Raw genomic sequence first — 22,992 nt, forward strand, 5'->3', positions numbered from 1 at the left:
TGGGCTGAGAAATGGCAGATGGAGTTTGATGCAGAAAAGTGTGGAGTGATACACTTTGAAAGGAAATTTGATGGAAGAGTACAGAGTTAATGGCAGGATTCTTAGCAGTGTGAAGGAACAAAGGGATTTCGGGATCCACGTCCCTCGAAGTTGCTGTGCAAGTTGATAGGGTGGTTAAGAAGCCATTATGGTGTTTAGGCCTTCAAAAGTCAGATTGTATTCAGGAGCTGTGAGGTAATGTTGTAGCTCTATAACATTCTTGGTAGACTACACCTGGAGTATTATATTTAGTTCTGGTTGCTTAATTATAGGGAAGAGGTGAAAGTTTCAGAGGGTGCAGAGATTTACCACGATGATGCTGCTCCACACATCTCTAATCCACGTCTGGATTGGGAGAGTTAGTCTTATAAGAAAACGCTGAGCAAGCTAAGGCTTTTCTCTTTGGAGCAAAGAAAGATGAGAGGTGACTTGATAGAGATGTATAAGATGATAAGAGGCATAGTGTAGATAGCCAGTGACCTTTTCCTGGGGGGAAAAAGGGCAAGTACAAAAGGGCATAATTTTCAGATGATTGGACTGAAGTACAGGGGGATGGCAGAGGTATGTTTTTTTACGGAGAGCCCTGCCAGGGGTAGTGGTAGAGGCAAATACATTAGGAGCACCTAAGAAACTCTTAGATAGGATCATGGATGGATGAACGAAAAACAGAGGGGTATGCAGGAGGGATTATTGATTTTGTTCTATGTTCAATGTCCATTGATCTACCATCAGAGACCAGCCCTGATTTTATTGAGTGGTGGAACAGTGTCTATACCAGGGAAAGCCAAATTCCACACACACTAAGTCATGGCAGAACCTGCTGAATAACCCAGGCTGCTGCCCTCAGTCAAATTTCTTCCATGATGTCCTGACACTGCAGGGGAGGTAGGAGAGGAAGCACTGAGGATTGGATCAAGGATGTCAGAGAGAGATTATTGAAGTGATGAAGGTTTGCTGGTAGAAGGGTGAAGTGAAGGTTCACAGAGAGAATCAAAGCCCTATTTTTGACTCCCTCTCCAATGCCCATTGACCTCCCAACTGTTACAAAAGATCCTTTTAAAACAACACTCTCAACTCTCAAACTTTTGACTTCCAAACCTCCATCCAGCCCCCAACAAAAAATTGTTTACCTCCCCACCACCCCCGCACCACTACTATCTCTGTCTTCCATCCAGCTCCCTCGGCCCAGGTATTCTTCATCTGATGTCATTCCCTCCCACTCCATACAACCTCCTTCATCTCCAGGGACATGATCTTTCCTCTGACCCTAGTCTCCTAGCTGATGCCAAATAACTTAGATGAAGTCTGCAGTGTGAGACTCTATGGTGATACACCCATTGACCCCCCCCCCCCGCCCCCAAACACCCAAATCTGTTGTTAGTTCTTTGTTTTGTTTGGATTTTCCCATGTAATGTTTATTATCCATAGTAACAGGAAAGCTGTTGCTATGTCCTTGAAGTCCCGCTCTTCAGCGAGCCAGCGAGAGGGTGTCAGTGCAATTGGGAATAATTCTCTCTATCCTGACAGAAACTTATGAAGTTAGCACCTTTAGCAACAGCAAACAGAAAGCAGTTCCACCAGAAAGCTGCTGAGGTCACACTACCAGAACAGGATGCATTTACATAACTTACATTCCCTTTCATTGAAACACATGGAGTACCAGTTTAGCCAGATCTCTGGCTATAAACTTAATTTACATAAGAGTGAACTTCTCCCAATTAATAAAGAAGCACAAGAACTAACATTTCGTGATCTCCCTTTTAAAGTAGTCCATAATCAATTTACTTATCTTGGAATTACAGTCACAAGGAAGTTTAAAGATCTCTTTCGTGAAAACTTTGCCAATCTTTCATATGCAGAGTCTGGTACAATGGTCACCTCTATCTATGTCTTTGGTAGGTCATATTAATGTTGTTAAAATGTATGTTCTCCCCAAATTTTTATACCTATTTCAATCTATCCCAATTTTTATTCCTAAATCTTTTTTTGATTCCTTAGACTCTATTATTTTGTCATATCTGTGGCAGAATAAGTACTCTAGAATTAATAAAATCCATCTCCAAAAATCTAAAAAAGAGGGTGGCATGGCTTTACCTAACTTTCGTTTATATTATTGGGCAGCTAATATACGTTGTGCTACCTTCTGGTCTTTCTTCCATGGCCAACCCGAGTGCCCTAACTGGGTGGCGATGGAGCTGAGCTCCACTAAAGAATTATCTATCTCTGCACTTCTTGGCTCTGCACTCCCTAGTAGTCTGCCCAGATCAATAGCTAATCCTCTTGTTAGACACACTTTGCGTATATGGGCTCAGATCAGGAAATGCTATGGTTTCCAGGGGTTTTCCGTTTCCAGCCCTGTTGCTCATAATCACCTTTTTTTACCTACTTTTTTTTACATACTATTCAGCATTCCAGGTTTGGTATAGGAAGGGCATTAGACATTTTGAAGATCTTTTCATTGATAATCGCTTCGCTTCTTTTCAGCAGCTCTCTGTTAAGTTCAATCTGCCCAATGCTCATTTTTTCAGATATCTCCAAATCCGACACTTTATTGCTCCTTTAATTCCTAACTTTCCTGAAATGCCTGCGATAAATGCTATGGACCTATTTCTTTCCATGAATCCACTAGGTAAAGGCTTAATATCAATCATCCGAGATAAACTAGCAGCCTTACGACGGGCCCCCATGGATAAAATCAAAATGGCCTGGGAGCAGGATTTAAATATCTCCTTATCTGAGGAGAGCTGGGATTCAGTTCTCAAATTGGTTAACTCAACCTCTCTTTGTGCTCGTCACTGCCTTTTACAGTTTAAGATTGTTCATAGAGCCCATATGTCTAAATCTAAACTATCTCGATTCTACCCTAGCGTTAGTCCGCTCTGTGATAAATGCAAGAGGGGCGTGGCCTCTCTCATCCATATGTACTGGTTCTGTCCTGGCTTGGAGAAATTCTGGAAAGATGTCTTCACTACGTTATCGTATATTCTGAATCAGCACCTAGAACCAAACCCCTTAATTGCTCTGTTCGGTTTTTGGGGCAAGACAGATTTGTGTCTGGGTCCGACCAAATGCCGAATATTATCCTTTGCCTCTCTCCTGGCTAGACGCTTGATCCTCCTCAGATGGAGAGATGCTGCCCCGCCCACTCATGCTCAATGGCTTAACAACGTCATGGCCTGTTTGGACCTCGAAAAAATTCATTATTCAGTTCTCAATTCGGATCTAAAGTTCCATAAGGTCTGGGGACCTTTTATCGAGTACTTTCATAACCTTCCTCTTGACTAGGGTTTTTTTTTCTTTTCAGTCCCTTGCTTTCAGCTCCTTTTTTTTTCTGGTAGAAGGCATTATTATCCTCTGTTGCTGAGTGTATTCACAGTCTGGGAGTTTGGCTGTCCTGACTTATACTCTCTATATTGTGTTGTGGTTGGTCTGGAGTTGCTGTTGTTTTTTTCTTGTGTTGTGGGGCTTGGGGAGGACATTAAGCTTACTTGTCTTTAATTTAGGTGCTTTTTTTTTGTTAAATTCTCTTCCTTTGTAGCATATTGTTATTGTATGCTTAATTTTGCACTGTTTTAATGTTCCTCATTGGGATTTGGGGTTTTTAATTTGTAAAATGTTTTGAAAAACTAATAAAAAAAAATTTTAAAAAAAGAAACACATGGAGTAAGCTAGCTTACAAATGTGGAATGATTAGATATTATGGGCAGAGCAGTTTGATTAAGGCTAATCAACAGAATTGGATGATGGAACAGGTTTTGGGCACTGCAAGGATCGACTCTGTTCTGACAGACTTCACAGGAGCTGCCTGCAAACTGAGTGTAGACAGCAGAAGAAATTGTCGATCTTTTAGAAGGTAACTTAGTAATGATACTATGATAGGTGGCGTTGTGGATAATGAAGTAGGTTTTCAAAGCTTGCAGAGAGATTGGCAGTTAGAATAGTGGGCTGAAAGATGGCAGATGGAGTTTAAAGCTGATAAGTGTGAAGTGCTACATTTTGGTAGGAATAATCAAAATAGGACATGCATGGTAAATGGTAGGGCATTGAGGAATGCAGTGGAACAGAGAGATCTAGGAATAATGGTGCATAGCTCCCTGAAGGTGGAATCTCATGTGGATAGGGTGGTGAAGAAAGCTTTTGGTATGCTGGCCTTTATAAATCAGAGCATTGAGTATAGGAGTTGGGATGTAATGTTAAAATTGTACAAGGCACTGGTGAGGCCAAATTTGGAGTATTGTTTTCAGTTCTGGTCACTGAATTATAGGAAAGATGTCAACAAAATAGAGACAGTACAGAGGAGATTTACTAGAATGTTACCTGGGTTTCAGCAACTAAGTTACAGAGAAAGGTTGAACAAGTTAGGTCTTTATTCTTTGGAGCGTAGAAGGTTGAGGGGGGGACTTGATAGAGGTATTTAAAATTATGAGGAGGATAGATAGAGTTGATGTGAATAGGCTTTTTCCATTGAGAGTAGGGGAGATTCAAACAAGAGGACATGAGTTGAGAGTTAGGGGGCAAAAGTTTAAGGGTAACATGAGGGGGAATTTCTTTACTCAGAGAGTGGTAGCTGTGTGGAATGAGCTTCCAGTAGAAGTGGTAGAGGCAAGTCCAGTATTGTCACTTAAAGTAAAATTGGATAGTTATATGGACGGGAAAGGAATGGAGGGTTATGGGCTGAGGGCAGGTCGGTGGGACTAGGTAAGAGTAAGCGTTGGGCACGGACTAGAAGGGCCGAGATGGCCTGTTTCCGTGCTGTAATTGTTATATGGTTATATTGTTAACTTGCCCTTCAAGTCCCAGCCTCACTCACCAATTTTTGACTTTCCATTTCCAGTGAGGTCTGCTCTGTCCTCAGACTAAAATCCAACCTAAAAATTAAAAACCTTTCTCTATGAAATAATCCATATCTTCTGTCCTGTGTCTGATGGCAATGTATTGAAAACCATCTTGTATCATAATGTGCCAGGCTCCCTGTCTTACGCAAGTTGGAATCCTAGCTCAAAATCTATAGGAAGCTCACTTGGTGGGAAGGTCAAAGAAAGGTGCTAATGACTCTGAACTTTGTCCTCACTGCAGGGCTTGGGGAACTTCAGCATCCACGAGGTGCAAGTTGATGAGACAGGACTCACCGTGCACATGACTGGACCAGATTGACTCTCATATCCCACACCAGTTACCCGAGATACCTGTTTCTACTTGACCAACCAAAACTTCCCTTCATGAATTAAGGAAAACAACTTGATTACATCACAGTTCAAGGCATCTGTTATTATTAGTTTTGGTTTGTATAGTTAATTATTATGAAATGACAAATAAATCATTACTTTGCCAAAGCTACCTCACACATCAAAAGAAGTTAACCTGAAGTAAATATTTTTTCTACAGTTCAGATGGGATGAAGCAAATGAAGTTTGAGCAGCTTGCATCTTGATTCATAGTTCAGGCACAAAATGCTGGTGGAACACAACAGGCCAGGCAGCATCTATAAGGAGAAGCACTGTCGACGTTTTGGGCCGAGACCCTTCATCAGGACTAACTGAAAGGAAAGATAGAGAGAGATTAGAAAGTATTGGGGGGAGGGGGAAATGCGAAATGATAGGAGAAGACCGGAGGGGGTGGGATGAAGCTAAGAGCTGGAAAGGTGATTGGCGAAAGCGATACAGAGTTGGAGAAGGGAAAGAATCATGGGACGGGAGGCCTCAGGAGAAAGAAGGGAGGGGTGGAGCACCAGAGGGAGATGGAAAACAGGCAAACAACTAAATATGTCAGGGATGAGGTAAGAATGGGAAGAGGGGCATTAACGGAAGTTAGAGAAGTCAATGTTCATGCCATCAGGTTGGAGGCTGCCCAGCCGGTATGCAAGATGTTGTTCCTCCAACCTGAGTTTGGATTCATTTTGACAATAGAGGCGGCCTTGGACAGACATATCAGAATGGGAATGGGACGTGGAATTAAAATGTGTGGCCACTGGGAGATCCTGCTTTTTCTGGTGGCCTGAGCGTGGGTGTTCAGCGAAACGGTCTCCCAGTCTGCGTCAGATCTCACCAATATATAAAAGGCCACACCGGGAGCACCGGATGCAGTCCACTCGTCGTGCCCCCATCCCTTCCCACCAATCTCCCTCCTGGCACTTATCCTTGTAAAGGGAACAAGTGCTACACCTGCCCTTACACTTCCTCCCTCACCACCATTCAGGGCCCCAGACAGTCCTTCCAGGTGAGGTGACACTTCACCTGTGAGTTGGCTGGTGTGGTATACTGCATCCAGTGCTCCCGGTGTGGCCTTTTATATATTGGTGAGACCGGGTGATAGTCATTAAGGCAGCCTACATTCTTCTCCTTCTTAGGCACAGGGAGAATTATTGCCTTTCTGAAGCAAGTGGGAACTTCCACCCGAGCCGTGAGAGGTTGAAAATGTCCTTGAATACTCCTGCTAATTGTTAGTACAGGATTTAAGAGCCTTACCAGGTACTCCATCGGGACTTCCCACTTTGCAAGGGTTCACTCTCTTTAAAGGCAATCTAACATTGGCCTCTGAGACAGACATCACAGGGTCATCAGGTGCAGCAGGGATCTTTACAGCTGTAGTTGTGTTCTCTCTTTCAAAGTGTGCATAGAAGTCATTGAGTTCATCTGGTAGTGAAGCATCACTGCCATTCATGCTATTGGGTTTCACTTTGCAGAAAGTAATGTCTTGCAAACCCTGCCAGAGTTGCCGTGCATCCGATGTCACCTCCAACCTCATTAAAAGTTGTCTCTTCACTCTTGAAATAGCCCTTCGCAAATTATATTTGGTTTTCTAGTACAGGCCAGGATCGCCAGACTTGGAATGCCTTCAGCAGATGATGTACCTCCTGGTTCATCTACTGCTTTTAGCTCAAGAATGTACAGTAAGTCTTTGTGGGCATACTCTCATCCACACAGGTTTTAATGAAGTTGGTAACAACTACAGCATACTCATCCAGGTTCGAATATAAATCCCTGAATATTGACTCTAGTAAAAATACACCTGTACCTGGAAGGTCCAAGCAAAACTACAACATGGAGACAAAAGAACACTCCAAGCAACTCCACGAAAAGGTTGTTGAAAGCACAAGTCAGGAGGTGGAGATGATTGTTAAGTCAATCATCAAGGAATGGAAAAATACAGTACAGCTGTAATTCTGCCAAGAGCAGGCTACCTCAGTAACTGAGTGACCTTGCAAGGAGACTAGTGAAGAAGGGCACCAAGAGACCTATGACAACTCTGGAGGAATTACAAGCTTCAGTGGTTGAGATGGGAGAGTGGCAAAGACAGCCACTGTTGGAAAAAAAACTCAAGAAATCTTGGCAGATGTTTGCCAAAAAGCATGAGGGAGACACTGAAGTCAGTTGGAAGAAGGTTCTATGGTCTGATGAAACCAAAATTGAGCTTTTTGGCCGTCAAACTAAACGCTATGTTGGCATAAGCCTGTTATGAAGGTACCACAGCTCTGAGGGGCCGAAGGAGCGGGAGCAGCCCCCTATTAATTCGGATCTCGGAAGTGAGAGACAATGCAACGGTTCTGGCCATTGTTCTTAGAAGCACCTGTGTGACATGCATGTCCCTGCTACGTGACAGCTACCATGGACATGGACACCCTCAGGCAATGTGGGGGTGGAGATTGCATCACCCTACTTTGATGGACATCTACAACTCTGCAAGTAAAGATAAAAGCGGACTGCAGGAGGCAGTACCCCAGCGATGCACCAGCAGAACTCGCTCACTCAACGCTCCCGTGAGAGCTGGAAGCCACTCAACGCCACGTGCGCTCCTAACTCCTTTGACCTAGGGAGCAGGTGGCTGATAATACCAAGAAGGACTTCGAACTAACAACGGGGAAAACAACGCTCCCCTGATTTAACGGAGTGGCTTCTTAAAGACCCGGGCAAGTTTTCTTTTCGTTTTCACCGATCCCTTTAAAACACGTGAAACCCAACGATTCCTCGAAAGGCTAAAGTCTGCAGACTTCTGAACGACTTTTTATATTTCCAATGGACAAAAATATTATCCCCTAGACAATAGCCGAGATTACTTCTTAATGATGATTATTACTATACCCACGCTTTAGATTGAGTATTGGTGACGTGCATTATCTGAATGTTTGTATTAACCTTACTTTTGTGCCCCTTTATAAATAAAAACGTTTGAAAATAGTGACATCAGACTTCAACGGACCTCTCTATCTTTGCTGGTAAGTTATCCAGTTACGGGATACGTAACAAGCCAAACACTGCACATCATCATAAACACACCATCCCTAATGTGATGCATGTTGGTGGCTGCATCATCTCTGGGGATGCTTCAGTGCAGCAGGCCCTGGAAGGCTTGTGAAAGTAGAGGGTAAAATGAATGCAGCAAAATACAGGGAAATCCTGGAGGAAAACCTAATGTTGTTTGCAAGAGAATTGCGACTTGAGCGAAGAGTTGCTTTCCAGCAAGACAATGACCCCAAGTATAAAGCTAAAGCTACACAGGAATGGCTTAAAAACAGCAAAGTTAATGTCCTGCAGGAGCCAAGCAAGAGTCTAGACCTTAATGCAATTGAGAATTTGTGGCAAGACTTGATATGGGTTGTTCGCTCACAATCCCCATACAATCGAACAGAGCTTGAGCAATTTTGTAAAGAAGAATGGGGAAAAATTGCAGTGTCCAGATGTGCAAAGCTGATAGAGGCCTATCTACACACAGTCAAGGCTGTAACTACTGCCAAAGTTGTATCTACTAAATATTGACTTGAAGGGGGTGAATACTTAATGCAATCAATTTTGTGTTTTATATTTGTAAAATATTTAGGATCACTTTGTAGAAATCTGTTTTCACTTTGACACAAGACTTTTTCTGTTGATCAGCATCAAAAAACCAAATTAAATCCACTGTTAGGGCCCACATGTCTAAAGACAAGCTTGTTCATTTTAACTCCCATATAAATCCTATCTGTGATAGATGTCTTTCAGAAGAAGCCTCTTTGACTCATATGTTCTGGTTTTGTCCTTTTTTGGAGAAATATTGGAAAGGTATTTTTGATATTATTTCAACAGTTTTGCATTTTGATTAACATCCTCAGTCTATTACTGCAGTTTTTGGCTTACCAATGGTGGAAAATAGTTATTTTTCCTCTTCAGTTCGTCAGATAATTGCATTTGTTACATTAATGGCCAGAAGATCTATTTTATTGAATTGGAAAGAGATTAATCCTCCTGCTACATTCCAATAGTTTTCCCAACTATATATTGTTTAAATCTAAAAAAAAATCATAAGTGTCATTTTTGACCCTTCAGTTAAATTCGAAGGAACTTGGAGACTATTTATTCAACACTTTCAAATGATGTAATTTGACCTTTTCCGAATCCTTTTTAATTATCCTTACATATTTGGATAGAGGAGTAGAGTTATTGACATTATTGATTGTATCCGTTCTAAGATAATAGCCCAGCTTTATTTTTTTTAGTTTAGTTTTCTTTTATTTCTAATTTGGGGGGTTTTTTTGGTATGTTTTTTTCTATCACGTTAAGTACATCAAGAGTTTGGGAGGCTTAGTACATTTGTGTTATCTATAGTTTATACTTGTATAAACTGTTTATTAACTATGTATTCCCAATCTCTCTGTATTACTATTATTATGCCTATGTTTAAATATTAATAAAAAGTTTTAAAAAAAGAAATCCACTGTGATTCAATGTTGTATAACAATAGAATATGAAAACTTCCGGGGGGGGGGGGTGAATACTTTTTATAGGCACTTATACTTAATGCTGAAATACCATATAATCCGGAGTATAAGCCGACACCCCATTTTCAAGGTTTAAAAAGTGACTTTTTCATGTTGCCTTTGTATAAGCTGACCCCTTTTGTAGAGGTTTTTGGTTTAACCAGAAAAAAATCACAAGATCTCACATGCTGGTACTCAGCTTTGCCAGATCTGGACCCTGGAAATTTTGTGAACCGGTACCTGCTAAGGAAACAGGCCCACACATTGCAGAGCGTTATAGGTGAATTCTTAAAAAATAAATCAGGCAGAGAAATTTTGGATTAGGTTTCCAAGGGAAAAGAATCCTCTGAAAAGTAACCCCCGTGAAACCATTTAGTGCCCATCGTAACCTCGTAACATTGGGTGGCGGGATCAGTACGTGTACTCAGTACTGAGTTTGTGACCACCATGTATAAAAGATTAAAACAAATGCGATGGGATGCTGACTTCAAGCTGAAGGTTGTTGATTTTGCTAAAGGAATGATTTGATGTCCGTGCACCAGCCACGAAATGTGAGTTTAAACAAACCAAAGAATTCATGCATCGACAGTGGAACCAATTTGACTCAAAACCAACCAATAAATACAACCTGCCTTCCTTGTATTCGTTTTTCCAAAGTTGGCACCCTCTGTCTAAGCTGACCCCCTAATTTTAGGACCAAAATTTAGGGCCAAATTCTCAGCTTATACACTGGAATTTATGGTACATATGCCACAAATTCAAATCCTACAATAACAATTTGTCTGTTAATAAAGATATTCTGTATAAGAGGACTTGGCATTTATTCAGTGAGCTAAAATTGTGTGATATTTGTTTAAGTTACAAAGACACTGACAGAGGACACCAACCACTGTGGCTCAGAATAAGCCTACTGGATAAATTCTGTTAAAAGATGAATCGCAGAACATTAGGTGCTTGTATGTTTAGTTATCAAATTTCAGAATAACAGTGTTCAAAAGTTCTAGCGGACATATAAACTAACCCATACTGCAGATACCACACCTCTGTCAGGAGGGTAAACCCTAATGCAAGGTTAGAATGCCAAATTGAAGTAGATCACTGCAGAGGCAGAATACGAGTGGAGAGAGCAAATAACTTATTTCCTTAACCGAGGTGATCATAGGGAACAAGTTAGAAGAGTAGTGGTTGAAATTAATGTCAAAATCAGGCACTGAAAAAGATTCAATGAAGTCAAGAAATATTCATTTCAACTTTTTTGTAAATGCAAATTTGAAAAAATAAAGCAAAGCTACACAAATAATAGTTTATTTCCGGTGGCAGGAAATTTGACACTGAGTAACACATCACAACATACTGAAAACAAAATGTGGAACATGCAAAGTCAGTTTGTAGAGGAAGCATTTGTGCTTTAAGCCAATGCCTTGAATTTCTCTGACTATTTCTGTTTTTACTTCAGGTCTCGATCAACTGCAATATTTTGTTTTATTCTTTGCTTGAAGCACTTCTTTGAACAGCTAACCACTGAGATACCATTTCTGCAAAGCTTGTGGTAGAATGATGCATTTCCAGAAAGTGATTTTAATGTCCATATTCACTTGTGCACTTTACAATGCATGGTTGCTGTAGCAGTTGGGCATAACAACATACATTACTGGAGATATGGTGACAAGCACTGAGCCAATGTCAAACTGAAATATTAACATGATTCCTCTGTGATTATTTTCCAAACCCAAATCTTTGCAGTCAGTTTCCAGTTAATTCTGACACAATTTATATTTAATAGTGTGCCCACATACCATGCACCTGCTTGATGTTGATCACTGTGATAATGTTCAACACGTGATATTAAATAATGAAATTGTTTACCTCTCGTTAAGTAAGCCAAGTGAATACTTCACCTGTGTCTGGCATTCAAATATGGTTCTGACGATGTCAGTGAAATCTGCAGATAACAGCATATGACAATTAGTATAAATTGGACTGGGTGAGTTAATCCTGACTAAGTACCACTCTGATTCCTGAGGTTGTGGGCTCACATCCCAGTCCAGAGATGTACTTGTTCTAAGTTGGATTCCGATCTCCAGCACTTCACCAGATATATCATTCCCCATAGTGAGTACCAGCAGCTTCTCCCAACACCACCGGACCAGTCATACCTACAGACGTTTAATCCACGCCCACATTTTCTAACAGGATTCACTGAACAGCATGTAGAAGTTCGATGGTCACGTGTTGAATTTAGATGCAATACTTTGTTAATCCAGAAAGACTAGACAGCACAGCACGTCACAGGGTGGAATCGCTCTCCTTCTGGTCTGGAATGAGCACAGTAACAGACTGCTCTGAAAAGCCTAGGAATCATACTCTGGAAGCAAACCAACTCTATCAGCTGCAAACTAAAGCAAAGCCTCAAGAGCAGACTGCAAGTATCATGGAGTAACTCCCTTTAACTCCAACTGCATGGCCGTAGAGCTCATCTTGAGCCACATTCAAGGACACTGTTGAAATAATGCTCAAGGAATTCCCTATTAAGGGAAGGAAAGTGTGGGAGAAATTTTCAGTGCATACCAGACTGTCGATAAGCTCAGGTCTCACTGTCTGGAGATAAGAAGGTCTGCATCTTGCTCCAAGAGGATATGCAACAACCAACCCTGTGAAGTCTTTCCAGCTGCTGACACTACAAGCGGAGCCTCTTGATGTCCTCGCTACGGAAGTCATTCCGGAGAGCAAGTACCTGGCGCACCTCAGCAGGGGTGAGACGCCAGGTTAATGGCCCAGAGTTTTGGCCCCAGTAATCCAAGATCTCAGTGACCTGATGAGACAGAAAATGAGAAGAGACATTCACTGCAAATCCACTTTGCCAAAAGCCTGGAACACATTACAACCAAGTTAGGGCTGGAGCTTCTCTCTTTGGAGCAAAGAAGGATCAGAGGTGAGTACAAAAGATCAGAGGTGAGTACAAAAGATTATAAAAAGCATAGACAAAGCACACAGCCAGCATCTTTTCCCAGGGTGAGAACTGCTAACACCAGAAAACATCCTTTTCAGGTGAGTGGAGGAAAGTTTAGGGGAGATGTCTGAGGTATTTTGATTTTTAATACACAGAACGGTAGGTGTCTGGAATGTTCTGCAGGGACGGTGGTAGAGACTGATACATTGGGGACATTTACAAGACTCTTAGATAAGCACATGGGTTAAAAAAAAAGGAGCTACATATGAGGGAATGTTTACACCTGATTATGGAGTAGATTACAAGGTTGCCACAACATACTGTAACTGCAGTGGGATACTAAAGATGGCTATTGTGACAGTGTAAGTGGGAGAACAGATAGAAATGGATGTGTTCTAATTGAAAGGATCCCTGGTATCAGAGAATGACTGCAAGAATTTGGAAGTGATAATCCCACATTTCAGAACGTCTGGTCATTGAGAAGCATTTATCCAAAGGGACACTGAGGGAGCTTTGGAATCAAAAGCATATTAAAACCAGCACTAAACCTTCTAATGAGAAGGTCAGTTTTGAAACATGACATGCAGCTTTCTTTCTTTTTAAATGACATGCAACTTTCATCAACAAAAAGGTCACAGTGCATGAGAAAAGGAGAAATGGCCTGAATTTCTGGCTCAAGGTGACCATGCCCCCATTAATGGTAACTGCTTAGCATCTATCCTGTGTTGCCCCCTAGGGAACCCATGTTTCACTAAGATTACTCCTCATCCATTTGAACTTCACAGGATACAAATCTTTGCATAACATCTAAATTGTGAACAGCAGAGAGCTTATTATTGATCCCACTAGGAAGCCTGCCAGCCTGTACATTCTGCCCTCTAACTATGCCCTTCTCTCTGTGAATTATTCCCAACTCCGTGACTGCACTTCAAAAGAAGTTCAACAGCTTGGGAACATCCCTGAGAACATGAAAGGTACTCCCTCTGAGCCTTCACCCAAGCCACTTACTGAATCTTGTACAAGACACTCACCCTTTCCAAATTCAGTATCGTTGCCATCTGAGAGAGACGAGCAAACTTATCGCGGATGGTCCAAGTGATTACCGATGTCAGGTACGCCACTAGCGAACGGAGTTCCTTGTCAAACTGCAGCCCACCAAGCTGAGAAAGACCAAAAAAAAGAGAACATGAAACTAAGTTTCAAAATCATGAGGATATTTAGATGATGCCAAGAAATAGATGGCAATTAAAAGATTTTGTTTGGTGAAGTAGACTCAGAACAAGTAGAAACTAGTTGAGTGAGGCAATGGACTGGAGGACACCTGCTGTCCAGTATCCAGAAGAAATGGTTGCAAAATAAAGTGGAAGGCAGCATTCTGAAAAGTTGCTTAGGTAGAAGTGTCAAATCAATCTAAGAATAGCAGAGAATATGATTTAAGTCAAGAAGACAATGTGTAAATAGAATTTACTTCAGAATATACTGCATTATTTTACATAGATTTTGTTCATCTATTGACTTTAGAGGATCAAATTTACCACACAGGCCATTCAGCACATTTTTCCTAGATCTATTGACTGCGATTATTTGCCAGGCACTGAAGTTCAACTTACCGACCTGCAAACACTCATTTTACCCTTCCTCCCTGGTCAATATCTGCATACTCTATCCTCCAGTGTGCCCCAGGTAAGTGATTGGAGTCACCATAAACTTGGTGGTTTCCCCTCCAGGACTGCAGAGGATAACTGTACTAACATTTGTTCATTCTGCACAGACCATGAATCAGGTCTGGAATAATCCCCACTTTAGAATAGTAGACCATTCTTTCAAACCATGGTTGATCCACAGCAACAATCTGCTGGAAGAACTCAGTGGGTTGAACAGCATCTGAGGGAGGAGAGGAATTGTTGATATTTCAGGCCGAAACCCTGCATCAGGGTAGAGTGAAGAGGGAAGTGGCCATTATAAAGAGAAGGACAGATTGAGGGATGTAAGATGACAGGCAGCTAGGGAAGAGGAATGAGACTGGAAGGGAAGTTGAGAGACAATGGCAGATGAATGAGAGATGGAGGCAGACAAATAAATGCCTTATAACATGGATACATTTCCATGGCACTGATCACCTTCACCTTTCCCCACTATGACCAGACCCTCCAGCAGTGGGAAAGGTGTTCCAATGAAACCAGATCCCATCCTTACTTCATGTTCTCACTCGTGCATCTATTAGAGTCAGAAGTAGAACTGAGGGATAATTTTGTTTACACTGAACCAGAGACACTGAAGCCAGTTCCAGGCCCCTCACAATCTCCCACTATAAGATCCAATGGCTAATCCATAGAGGGCTTGAGCTCCACATCAAGCAGTGGATCACTGGATAAAATTGGTGGGAGGGAGAAGATGGGATGAAGATAGATGATCCATTTCTTAACTCAATTTGTCTGCCTTTTCCCCCCCATTCCTTAACCATGTAATTAAAATTGCAATCTCAATTACTTGCAGCACAGCTGAATGACTAATCTCTAGAGAGATCCCCATCTAAATTTCTACACCTTTTATTATTCTTTCTTTCTTTTTCAATCATTTTATTGAAATTTTCAAAGACAAATACATGATGGTCATAATAATACAAAGGGAGTAGGATTACATTGTTGGCAATTAACACGCGAGTAAAAACTATAGGTAACACCAATATAATTGACCTCCCAAACCCTTGATGTAAACAAGATACAAAGAAATAAAAAGATGGAAAAAACCCCAAATTGAAAAATCAAGAACAAAATAAACTAAACAAAACTAAACAATGCTGGGCTATTCTATTATATCAAATAAAATCATTAGTGTCATCAGCTCTGCTCCTCTACTTAAATTAATGAATAATATAAAGGAATCGGAAAAGGTCAAATTACATTCTATGAAAGTATTGAATAAAAGGCCTCCAAGTTTCCTCAAATTTAACCAAGGGATCAAAGGTACCACTTCTAATTTTTTCTAGGTTTAAAAAGGATATGGCTTGAGGAAGCCATTGAGATGTCGTTGGAGGATTCATCTCATTCCAATTCAATAAAATAGATCTTCTAGCCATTAAAGTAGCAAATGCAATCATCCACCGAGCTGCAGAGGGCAAATCAATCATTGGTCAGCCAAAAATTGCAGTGATAGGGTGAGGTTGTAAATCAATGTGAAAAACTGTAGCGAATGTATCAAAAATATCTTTCCAAAAGAGGGCAAGACCAAAACATATGAGTCAGAGAGGCTACCTCAGAATGACATCTATCACAAATCGGATTTATATGAGAGTAAGAACGAGCTCATTTATCTTTAGACATATGAGCCCTATGTACCACTTTAAATTGAATTAATGTATGCTGAGCGCAAATAGAAGAAAAATTAACTAATTGAAATTTTTTCTCCCATTTCTCTAAAGGTAAAGAAAGCTGAAGTTCCTTCTATTCATTTTAAATTTTATTGGATATATCTGACTATATATTCATAATCATATCATAGATGATTGCTATTAAACCCTTTTGATAGGGGTTTAAGCCTAAATTTTTTTCCATGATGTCAGTTGGATATGAAATCGGAAAAGTAGGTAACATCATATTCAAAAAATCTCTAATCTGTAAGTATCTAAAAAAATATCCAAAAATAATTACAAAAACATATTATACCCTTCGTTTTCCAAACCAGAAAGGCTTGATCCATGACAGAGGGTTGAAAAAAAATAGATATAATAGGATTTGATAAATTTATTCAAGCCAAAAAATTTATGAAACTGAAACCATATTTGTAATGTATGTTTAATTAGTGGATTAACCATTTGTTTATTCAATTTAGAAAGAACCAAGGGAAGTGAAGTCCCTAAGATAGAAACCAATGAAAATCCTTGTGCAGAATTACATTCAAGGTTGACCCATTGTGGACTGACAATAATATCCACAACTTGTGTCCAAAACATTAAATATCAAATATTAATTGCCCAACATATAAAATCTTAAATTCAGCAATGCCAGGCCACCGTTCCTTTTGGATTTCTGCAAGTATTTTTAATTAGCCTAGGATTTTTATTCTGCCATATGTAAGATGAAATTTTAGAGTCAATAGTATATAAAAAAAGGATTTAGGAATAAAGATTGGTACTGCTTGGAAAAGATAAAAATTTAGGTAAAATAATCATTTTAATAGCATTAATTCGACCAATCAATGATATAGACAGAGGATCATTTAGTAAGCGATTGTTTAACCTGGTCTATTAAAGGTAAAAAATTGATGTTAAATAAATCATTACGTTTTTCAGTAATATTATAAGTATGATAATCCCTGACCAATCTAAATGGTAAACATTTATAAATTGGAACTTGCATATTTAAAGGGAAAAGTTCACTCTTACAAGATCCAGTTTGTAACCAGAAAAGTTACTAAACTGAGCAAGCAAGGATATAATAGCAGGAATGGATTTCTCAGGATTCAAAATATATAATAACAAATCATCAGTGTATAATGATAACTTATGTATCACATTCCCACGGGAAATGCCAAATATAGAAGGTGAATCACGAATAGCAACAGCTAAAGGTTCCAGGGCAATATCAAATAATAATGGGCTAGTGCCACGAAACAACTGAAAAAAAAGGAGATCTTATATTATTGGTAAGTACTGAAGCCATAGGGACATAATATATCAATTTAACCCAAGATATAAACTGCAGGCTAAAATTAAACTTCTCAAGCTTACTAAGTAACTATGGCCATTCAACTCTATTGAAAGCTTCCTCGGCATCCAATGAGATGACACATTCTGGATAAAAATTATTGATAAAAACCTACTAACGAAACAAACAAAAAACAAAAAAAAGAAAGAGAAAAAAGGAAAGAAAAAGAAAGATTGGGAAGTCCAATTGAGGATAAAATTAGGAGAAAAAGAAACACATCCTTCCAGTCATCTCCGAACCTTCATGGATAAGGATTTTCCCCAAAGAGAATAAAGAAAAATAAATAAATAAAAATAAATTAAATCATGTGAAAATATTGAATAAAGGATCGCCAGACTTGTTCAAAATTAAAGGATGTATCAAATGTCCGGCTTCTAATTTTCTCCAAACTTAGACATGACATAATGGAGGAGAGCCAATAGAAAACAGAAGGTGGGTTAGATTCTTTACAGTGTAGCAAAATAGCTCTCCTAGCCAGTAAAGTTGAAAAGCTATCACATGTTGGGTGGAAGCAGACACTTTGCTTGCTTCCTCTGGAATAATCCCAAAAATTGCTGTCAGTGGATTAGGTTGAACATCCATATCTATAACTTTAGATAATATTCCAAACACATCCCTCCAAAAATTATTTAAACTTACACATGACCAAAACATATGAGTTAGAGTAGCTATTTCTGTGTTACTTCTGTCACAAGTAGGGCTTATATTCAGAAAAATATGCACCAATTTGTCTTTGGACATATGGGCCCTATGTACTATCTTAAACTAAATTAAGATGTGGTGTGCGCAGATAGATGAATTATTGACTAAATAATAAATTTTACTCCATTGATTATCTGAAAGTGAATGTTGAAGTTCTACTTCCCAGGTACGTTGAACCCTATCGTTAGGTGACATGCGAGCATTCATTAACTGTTTATAAGTGATAGCTATTAATCGTTTTTGAAAAGGTTTAAACTGAAAAATAACATAAGCCAAATTTGAAGAGCAGGCCAAGGGGTAATTTGGTAAAAAATCATGTAAAAAATTCTTAACCTGTAAATACCTGAAAAAATGTGTATTAGATATCATATTTATCCATTAACTGCGAAAAAGACATTAAACAGTCTTGTAAAAACAAATCTAAAAAAGCTTTTATTCCCTTAATTTTCCATGTTAAAAAAGCCTTATCCAAAGTTGATGGTTTAAAAAAGAAATTAGAATAAATATCACTAGAAAGTAAAAAATCATTTAATTCAAAAAATCTACGAAATTGAAGCCAAATTTTTAAAGTATGTTTAACAATAGGGTTAAGAGCTTGTCTACCTATTCTGGAGAATGAAAACGGAAGAGGAGCTCCTAATAAAGAAGCTAACGAAAACCCCATTACTGAATTTTCCTCCAGCTGTAACCATGAAGGGCAATCTTGGTCATCTATATCATAAATCCAAAAAGTACTATAGCGAATATTAATTGCCCAATAATAAAATCTAAAGTTTGGTAAAGCTAGTCCTCCATCTTTTTTTGATTTTTGCAATAAAAGTTTATTCACTCTAGAGCTTTTATTATTCCAAACATAAGATAAAATCAAAGAATCTATTTTATCAAAAAATGTTTTTGGAACAAAAGAGGGAACTGCTTGAAATATATTTAAAAATTTCAGTAGAATAACCATTTTCATAGCATTTATTCGACCTATCAATGACATTGACATAGGTGACCATTTAGAAAGCACCTGTTGAGTATATTCAACTAAAGGGAAGAAATTATACCTATATAGGTCTTTAAAATTTTTTGTAATTTTGATACCAAGGTAAGAAAAATGGTTTTTGGCAATATTAAAAGGTATTTGATCATAATAATCAGAATAATTATTAATAGGAAATAATTCACTTTTATGTAAATTTTATATCCAGAGAAAGTACCAAATTCCATAGATATAGATAACATAGAAGGAATAGATTTCTTAGGATTTGAAATGTAAACTAATAAATCATCTGCGTATAATGAAACCTTATGTAATTTATCCCCTCTCCTAATACACTGCACAGAATTAGAATCCCTAAGAGCAATAGCCAAATTAAATAATAAAGGACTAAGGGGACAACCCTGATGGGTACCTCTATATAATCTAAAGTAAGGAGACTTTTGATTATTAGTTAAAACCACAGCTACCGGGGCATGATAAATCAATTTAATCCAGGAAATAAATCCTGGACCAAAATTGAACCTCTTCAAAACCTGAAATAGATAAGGCCACTCCACCCTATCAAAGGCTTTCTCTGCATCCAAAGATTCAATACATTCCGATTCTTTGGCTGAGGGGGAATAAATAATATTTAATAATCGAATATTCAAATGTGAGTACCTATTTTTAATAAATCCTGTTTGATCATTTGAGATAACATTAGGCAAGATAGTCTCAAGCCTATTTGCCAGAATCTTAGAGAGAATTTTAAAATCTACATTCAGTAAAGAAATATGTCTATAGGATACACATTCCAGTGGGTCTGTTCCTTTTTTTGGAATCAATGAAATTAGTGCTTCATAAAAAGTTTTAGGAAGGTTCCCAGAGGATGTAGAGTTGGTAAACGTTTGATGAATATGTGGTATAAGCATTTCATGAAAGGTCTTGTAAAATTCTACCATATAACCATCAGGTCCCTGAGCTTTACCTAATTGCATAAAGGATATAGCCTTGGTTATCTACTCGTTTAATAGGTGCATCTAACATATCGGCATCTTGAATCGGAATTTGAGGTATATTTAACCTTTGCAAAAATTTATTCATAGTCATAGTACTATCAGAGAATTCAGATTTATAAAGATTAGAATAAAAGTCTATAAATATTAATTTCATAAGGATCTAAAGTTTCTGTTCTATCTGGTCAGCGAATTTTTTAAATCTGTCTTCTGACCATCCCAGCCTTTAACTGACCCGCTAAAAGTTTAGCAGATTTTTCCCCGTGTATATAAAATAAACTTTTAGATTTAAAGATTTGCTGTTCAATGGGAAAGGTCAGAAGTAAATCATACTGTGATTGAAGTTCGACCCTTTCTTTATATAGGTCTTCAGTAGGTTTAACTGAATACGCTTTATCTATCTGTTTAATTTTATTAATAAGCACTGACAATTCCGCTTTAGTTTTCTTTCTCAAGGCTGCTGAATATGAGATTATCTGTCCCCTAAGAAAAGATTTCAAGGTGTCCCATATAACCAGATCTGACATTCCTTCAATTGTATTAAATTCAAAAAATACAGAAATTTGCTCCTTAATAAAATTAACAAAAACTAGATCCTGTAACAATACCGGGTTCAATCTCCACTGTGAGATTTTCAAAAATCTATCCAAAAGCTTAAGGGTTAACTTTAAAGGTGCGTGATCTGAAAGCGCAATGATTTCATACCCACATTCAACAACAGAGTTTAACAGACGTATATCTAAAAAAAAAGTAATCAATTCCAGAATATTTATGATGGACGTGTGAGAAAAAAAGAGAAATCTTTATCATTGGGGTGTTTATAAACCAAATATCGACAAGGCCATATTCTAATAAAAAAGAGTTAATACAAGCTGCTGCTCTATTTGGAAGCGACGGATTGGTTGATGAACTGCCAATCGCTGGATTTAAACAACAATTAAAGTCACCACCCATGATCAGCTTATATTCATTGAGATTCGGTAACTCTGAAAAAAGTTTCTTAAAAAAATCAGAATTATCTACATTAGGTGCGTATACACACACAAGAGCTACCTTTTGCTCGCATAATAAACCAGTAACAATTAAATATCTTCCAATCAAATCATTAGTAGTATTAAGGTGTACAAAAGGGATTTTGGGACTAAGAAATATAGAAACACCTCTTATTTTACTATCTGATAGCGAGTGAAATAAAGGCCCTTTCCAAAAGCGGAAAAACCTGTTTTCGTATATGATTTTCTTGCGCAAAAAATATCTTGCGCATTAAGTGTTTTTAATTTCGCAAAAATCTTTTTACGCTTAATGGGATGACTGACACCGTTCCAATTCCAAGATATTATATTGATTTTATTAACATCCATGTTTAAAATTGAGTTTAATATTATATAAAAGAAATGTTACGCAAGTACAGATTAAACCAAAAGGCGCGGGTACAACCAGAAGGAGTGACACATTTACGAAAGAGAAATCCATCAAAAAAGCTGCCCAATCAAGAAAAGAACCTACTCTAGTAGACCCCTACCCCTCCCCCCACCCAACAGATAGAAATGAAGGAACCGATAGGCTAGTCCCATGCTAACTAATAACTTTTGACACTGTTCTCCATCTTGCAGCTCTGTATAATGAAAAAAAAATCCCATGGAAAATAGTCATAATAAAAGACAAAAACAGAATTCAACTACTATAATGTTATGTCTAACATTAATAAAAACATAATCAACAACGGCCATCTTAGAATCAGCTAAAGTAGCTTAAACACATATTCAAAAGAAGGAATAAATCCAGGGGAATAATGTCATAAAAATATTCTTTCTCTCGAAAAAGAAAAGTGTATATATATGTATGTACGTCTGTGTCTGTGTCCGTATATAAGACCTAAAACTATAAGTATTGAAGCAAATAAAAGAAATAAAAAGATTAATACACAACAGGTCCTACACAGACCGCTAAAGTACAATACTATAAAGGTTCCCTACAAGACAGTTATATATGTACTAATTATTAATAAGATAAAAAAATTAAATCGACCACGTCCCATACCATAGAATGAAAAGGTATAACATGTACTTAACTCAAGAGCTCCATAAACAACTCATACAACAGATACTTCAAAATTGCCTATTGAGTAATCGAAGTAACTTTAATATTTTTTCAGTAGGCTTAACTTTAAGGTTTTTAATATACTCCCATCCCTCCTGAGGAGAGTAGATTCTCAATGATTTGAGATTTTTCAGGAAAAATTATCAGCTTTGCTGGAAAGCGAAGGGAGGGATTTAAATCTAATTTATACATTTCACTCATAACTTCTCAATATTTCTTCCTTTTGGTAAAGATCTCAGGTGGATAATCTTCAACTATACGAATTTGTGTTGAATTGAAGAATAATTTCCGTTTCTTCCTGGCTTCTCGAAGAATAGCTTCTTTAGTCGTATAATAATGCAAAGGAAGTACAACTGCTCGAGGAAGTAATTCAGATGAACGCCGAGAAAATGGAATTCTGTGAGCTCTGTCAAGGGGCTAGTTTCGAGGGTCTCATTGAAAAGTGAGTACAGCATATCTGAAAAGAATTTAACAGATCGCCAGCTTCAGTATTTTCCGGCAGTCCCAGAATACGCAGATTCCTCTGACACCCTCTACTATCTAAATCAACCATTCTTTTCTTCATTTTAAATAGTTCCGAGGTAATTTCATTGATTTTCTTTTCCATTGAGGATATCTTCATTCCTTGATCTTTAATAGTTTGCTTGAATAGATCATGCTCAGTCTCGATTTGGGTTGTAGTCTGCTGAAGTGTTTGAAGTTGAGAGTCCAAGTTTTCCAGATAGTCTTGAATTGTAGAAATAGCTTTTTCAAGCTTCCCGTTTGAACCGGCCAGCTTATCAATT

At 38.4% G+C, this 22,992-nt stretch overlaps 2 protein-coding genes across 4 annotated transcripts in view; one reads left to right on the top strand and one right to left on the bottom strand.

The window, feature by feature from the left end:
* LOC132406671 (L-fucose kinase) overlaps positions 1 to 9,688 on the top strand; it is a 359,123-nt gene extending 349,435 nt beyond the window's left edge. The window contains exons 24-25 of one of the 2 annotated variants that reach the window (XR_009516220.1): positions 5,116 to 5,320; positions 5,425 to 9,688. Coding sequence is in view for 1 of the 2 variants with exons in the window: in XM_059992500.1 (XP_059848483.1) it covers positions 5,116 to 5,193 (78 nt within the window). In the remaining variant the exon portion in view is untranslated. Of the gene's footprint in view, positions 1 to 5,115; positions 5,373 to 5,424 lie in introns of those variants that run through there. The other variant, XM_059992500.1, reaches the window with a different exon arrangement.
* Positions 9,689 to 11,058: 1,370 nt separating this feature from the next.
* The window catches only part of cog4 (component of oligomeric golgi complex 4), a 104,188-nt gene continuing 92,254 nt past the window's right edge, over positions 11,059 to 22,992 (bottom strand). For both annotated transcript variants that reach the window (XM_059992504.1, XM_059992505.1), the window contains 2 exons: positions 13,751 to 13,879; positions 11,059 to 12,581 (listed from right to left, as the gene is read on the bottom strand). In XM_059992504.1, coding sequence (XP_059848487.1) covers positions 12,447 to 12,581; positions 13,751 to 13,879 — 264 coding nt within the window. In that variant the 3' untranslated portion in view covers positions 11,059 to 12,446. The remainder of the gene's footprint in view (positions 12,582 to 13,750; positions 13,880 to 22,992) is intronic.

The sequence above is a fragment of the Hypanus sabinus genome, chromosome 17 (genome assembly GCF_030144855.1).
Source record: "Hypanus sabinus isolate sHypSab1 chromosome 17, sHypSab1.hap1, whole genome shotgun sequence".
Classification (NCBI taxonomy): Eukaryota; Metazoa; Chordata; class Chondrichthyes; order Myliobatiformes; family Dasyatidae; genus Hypanus; species Hypanus sabinus.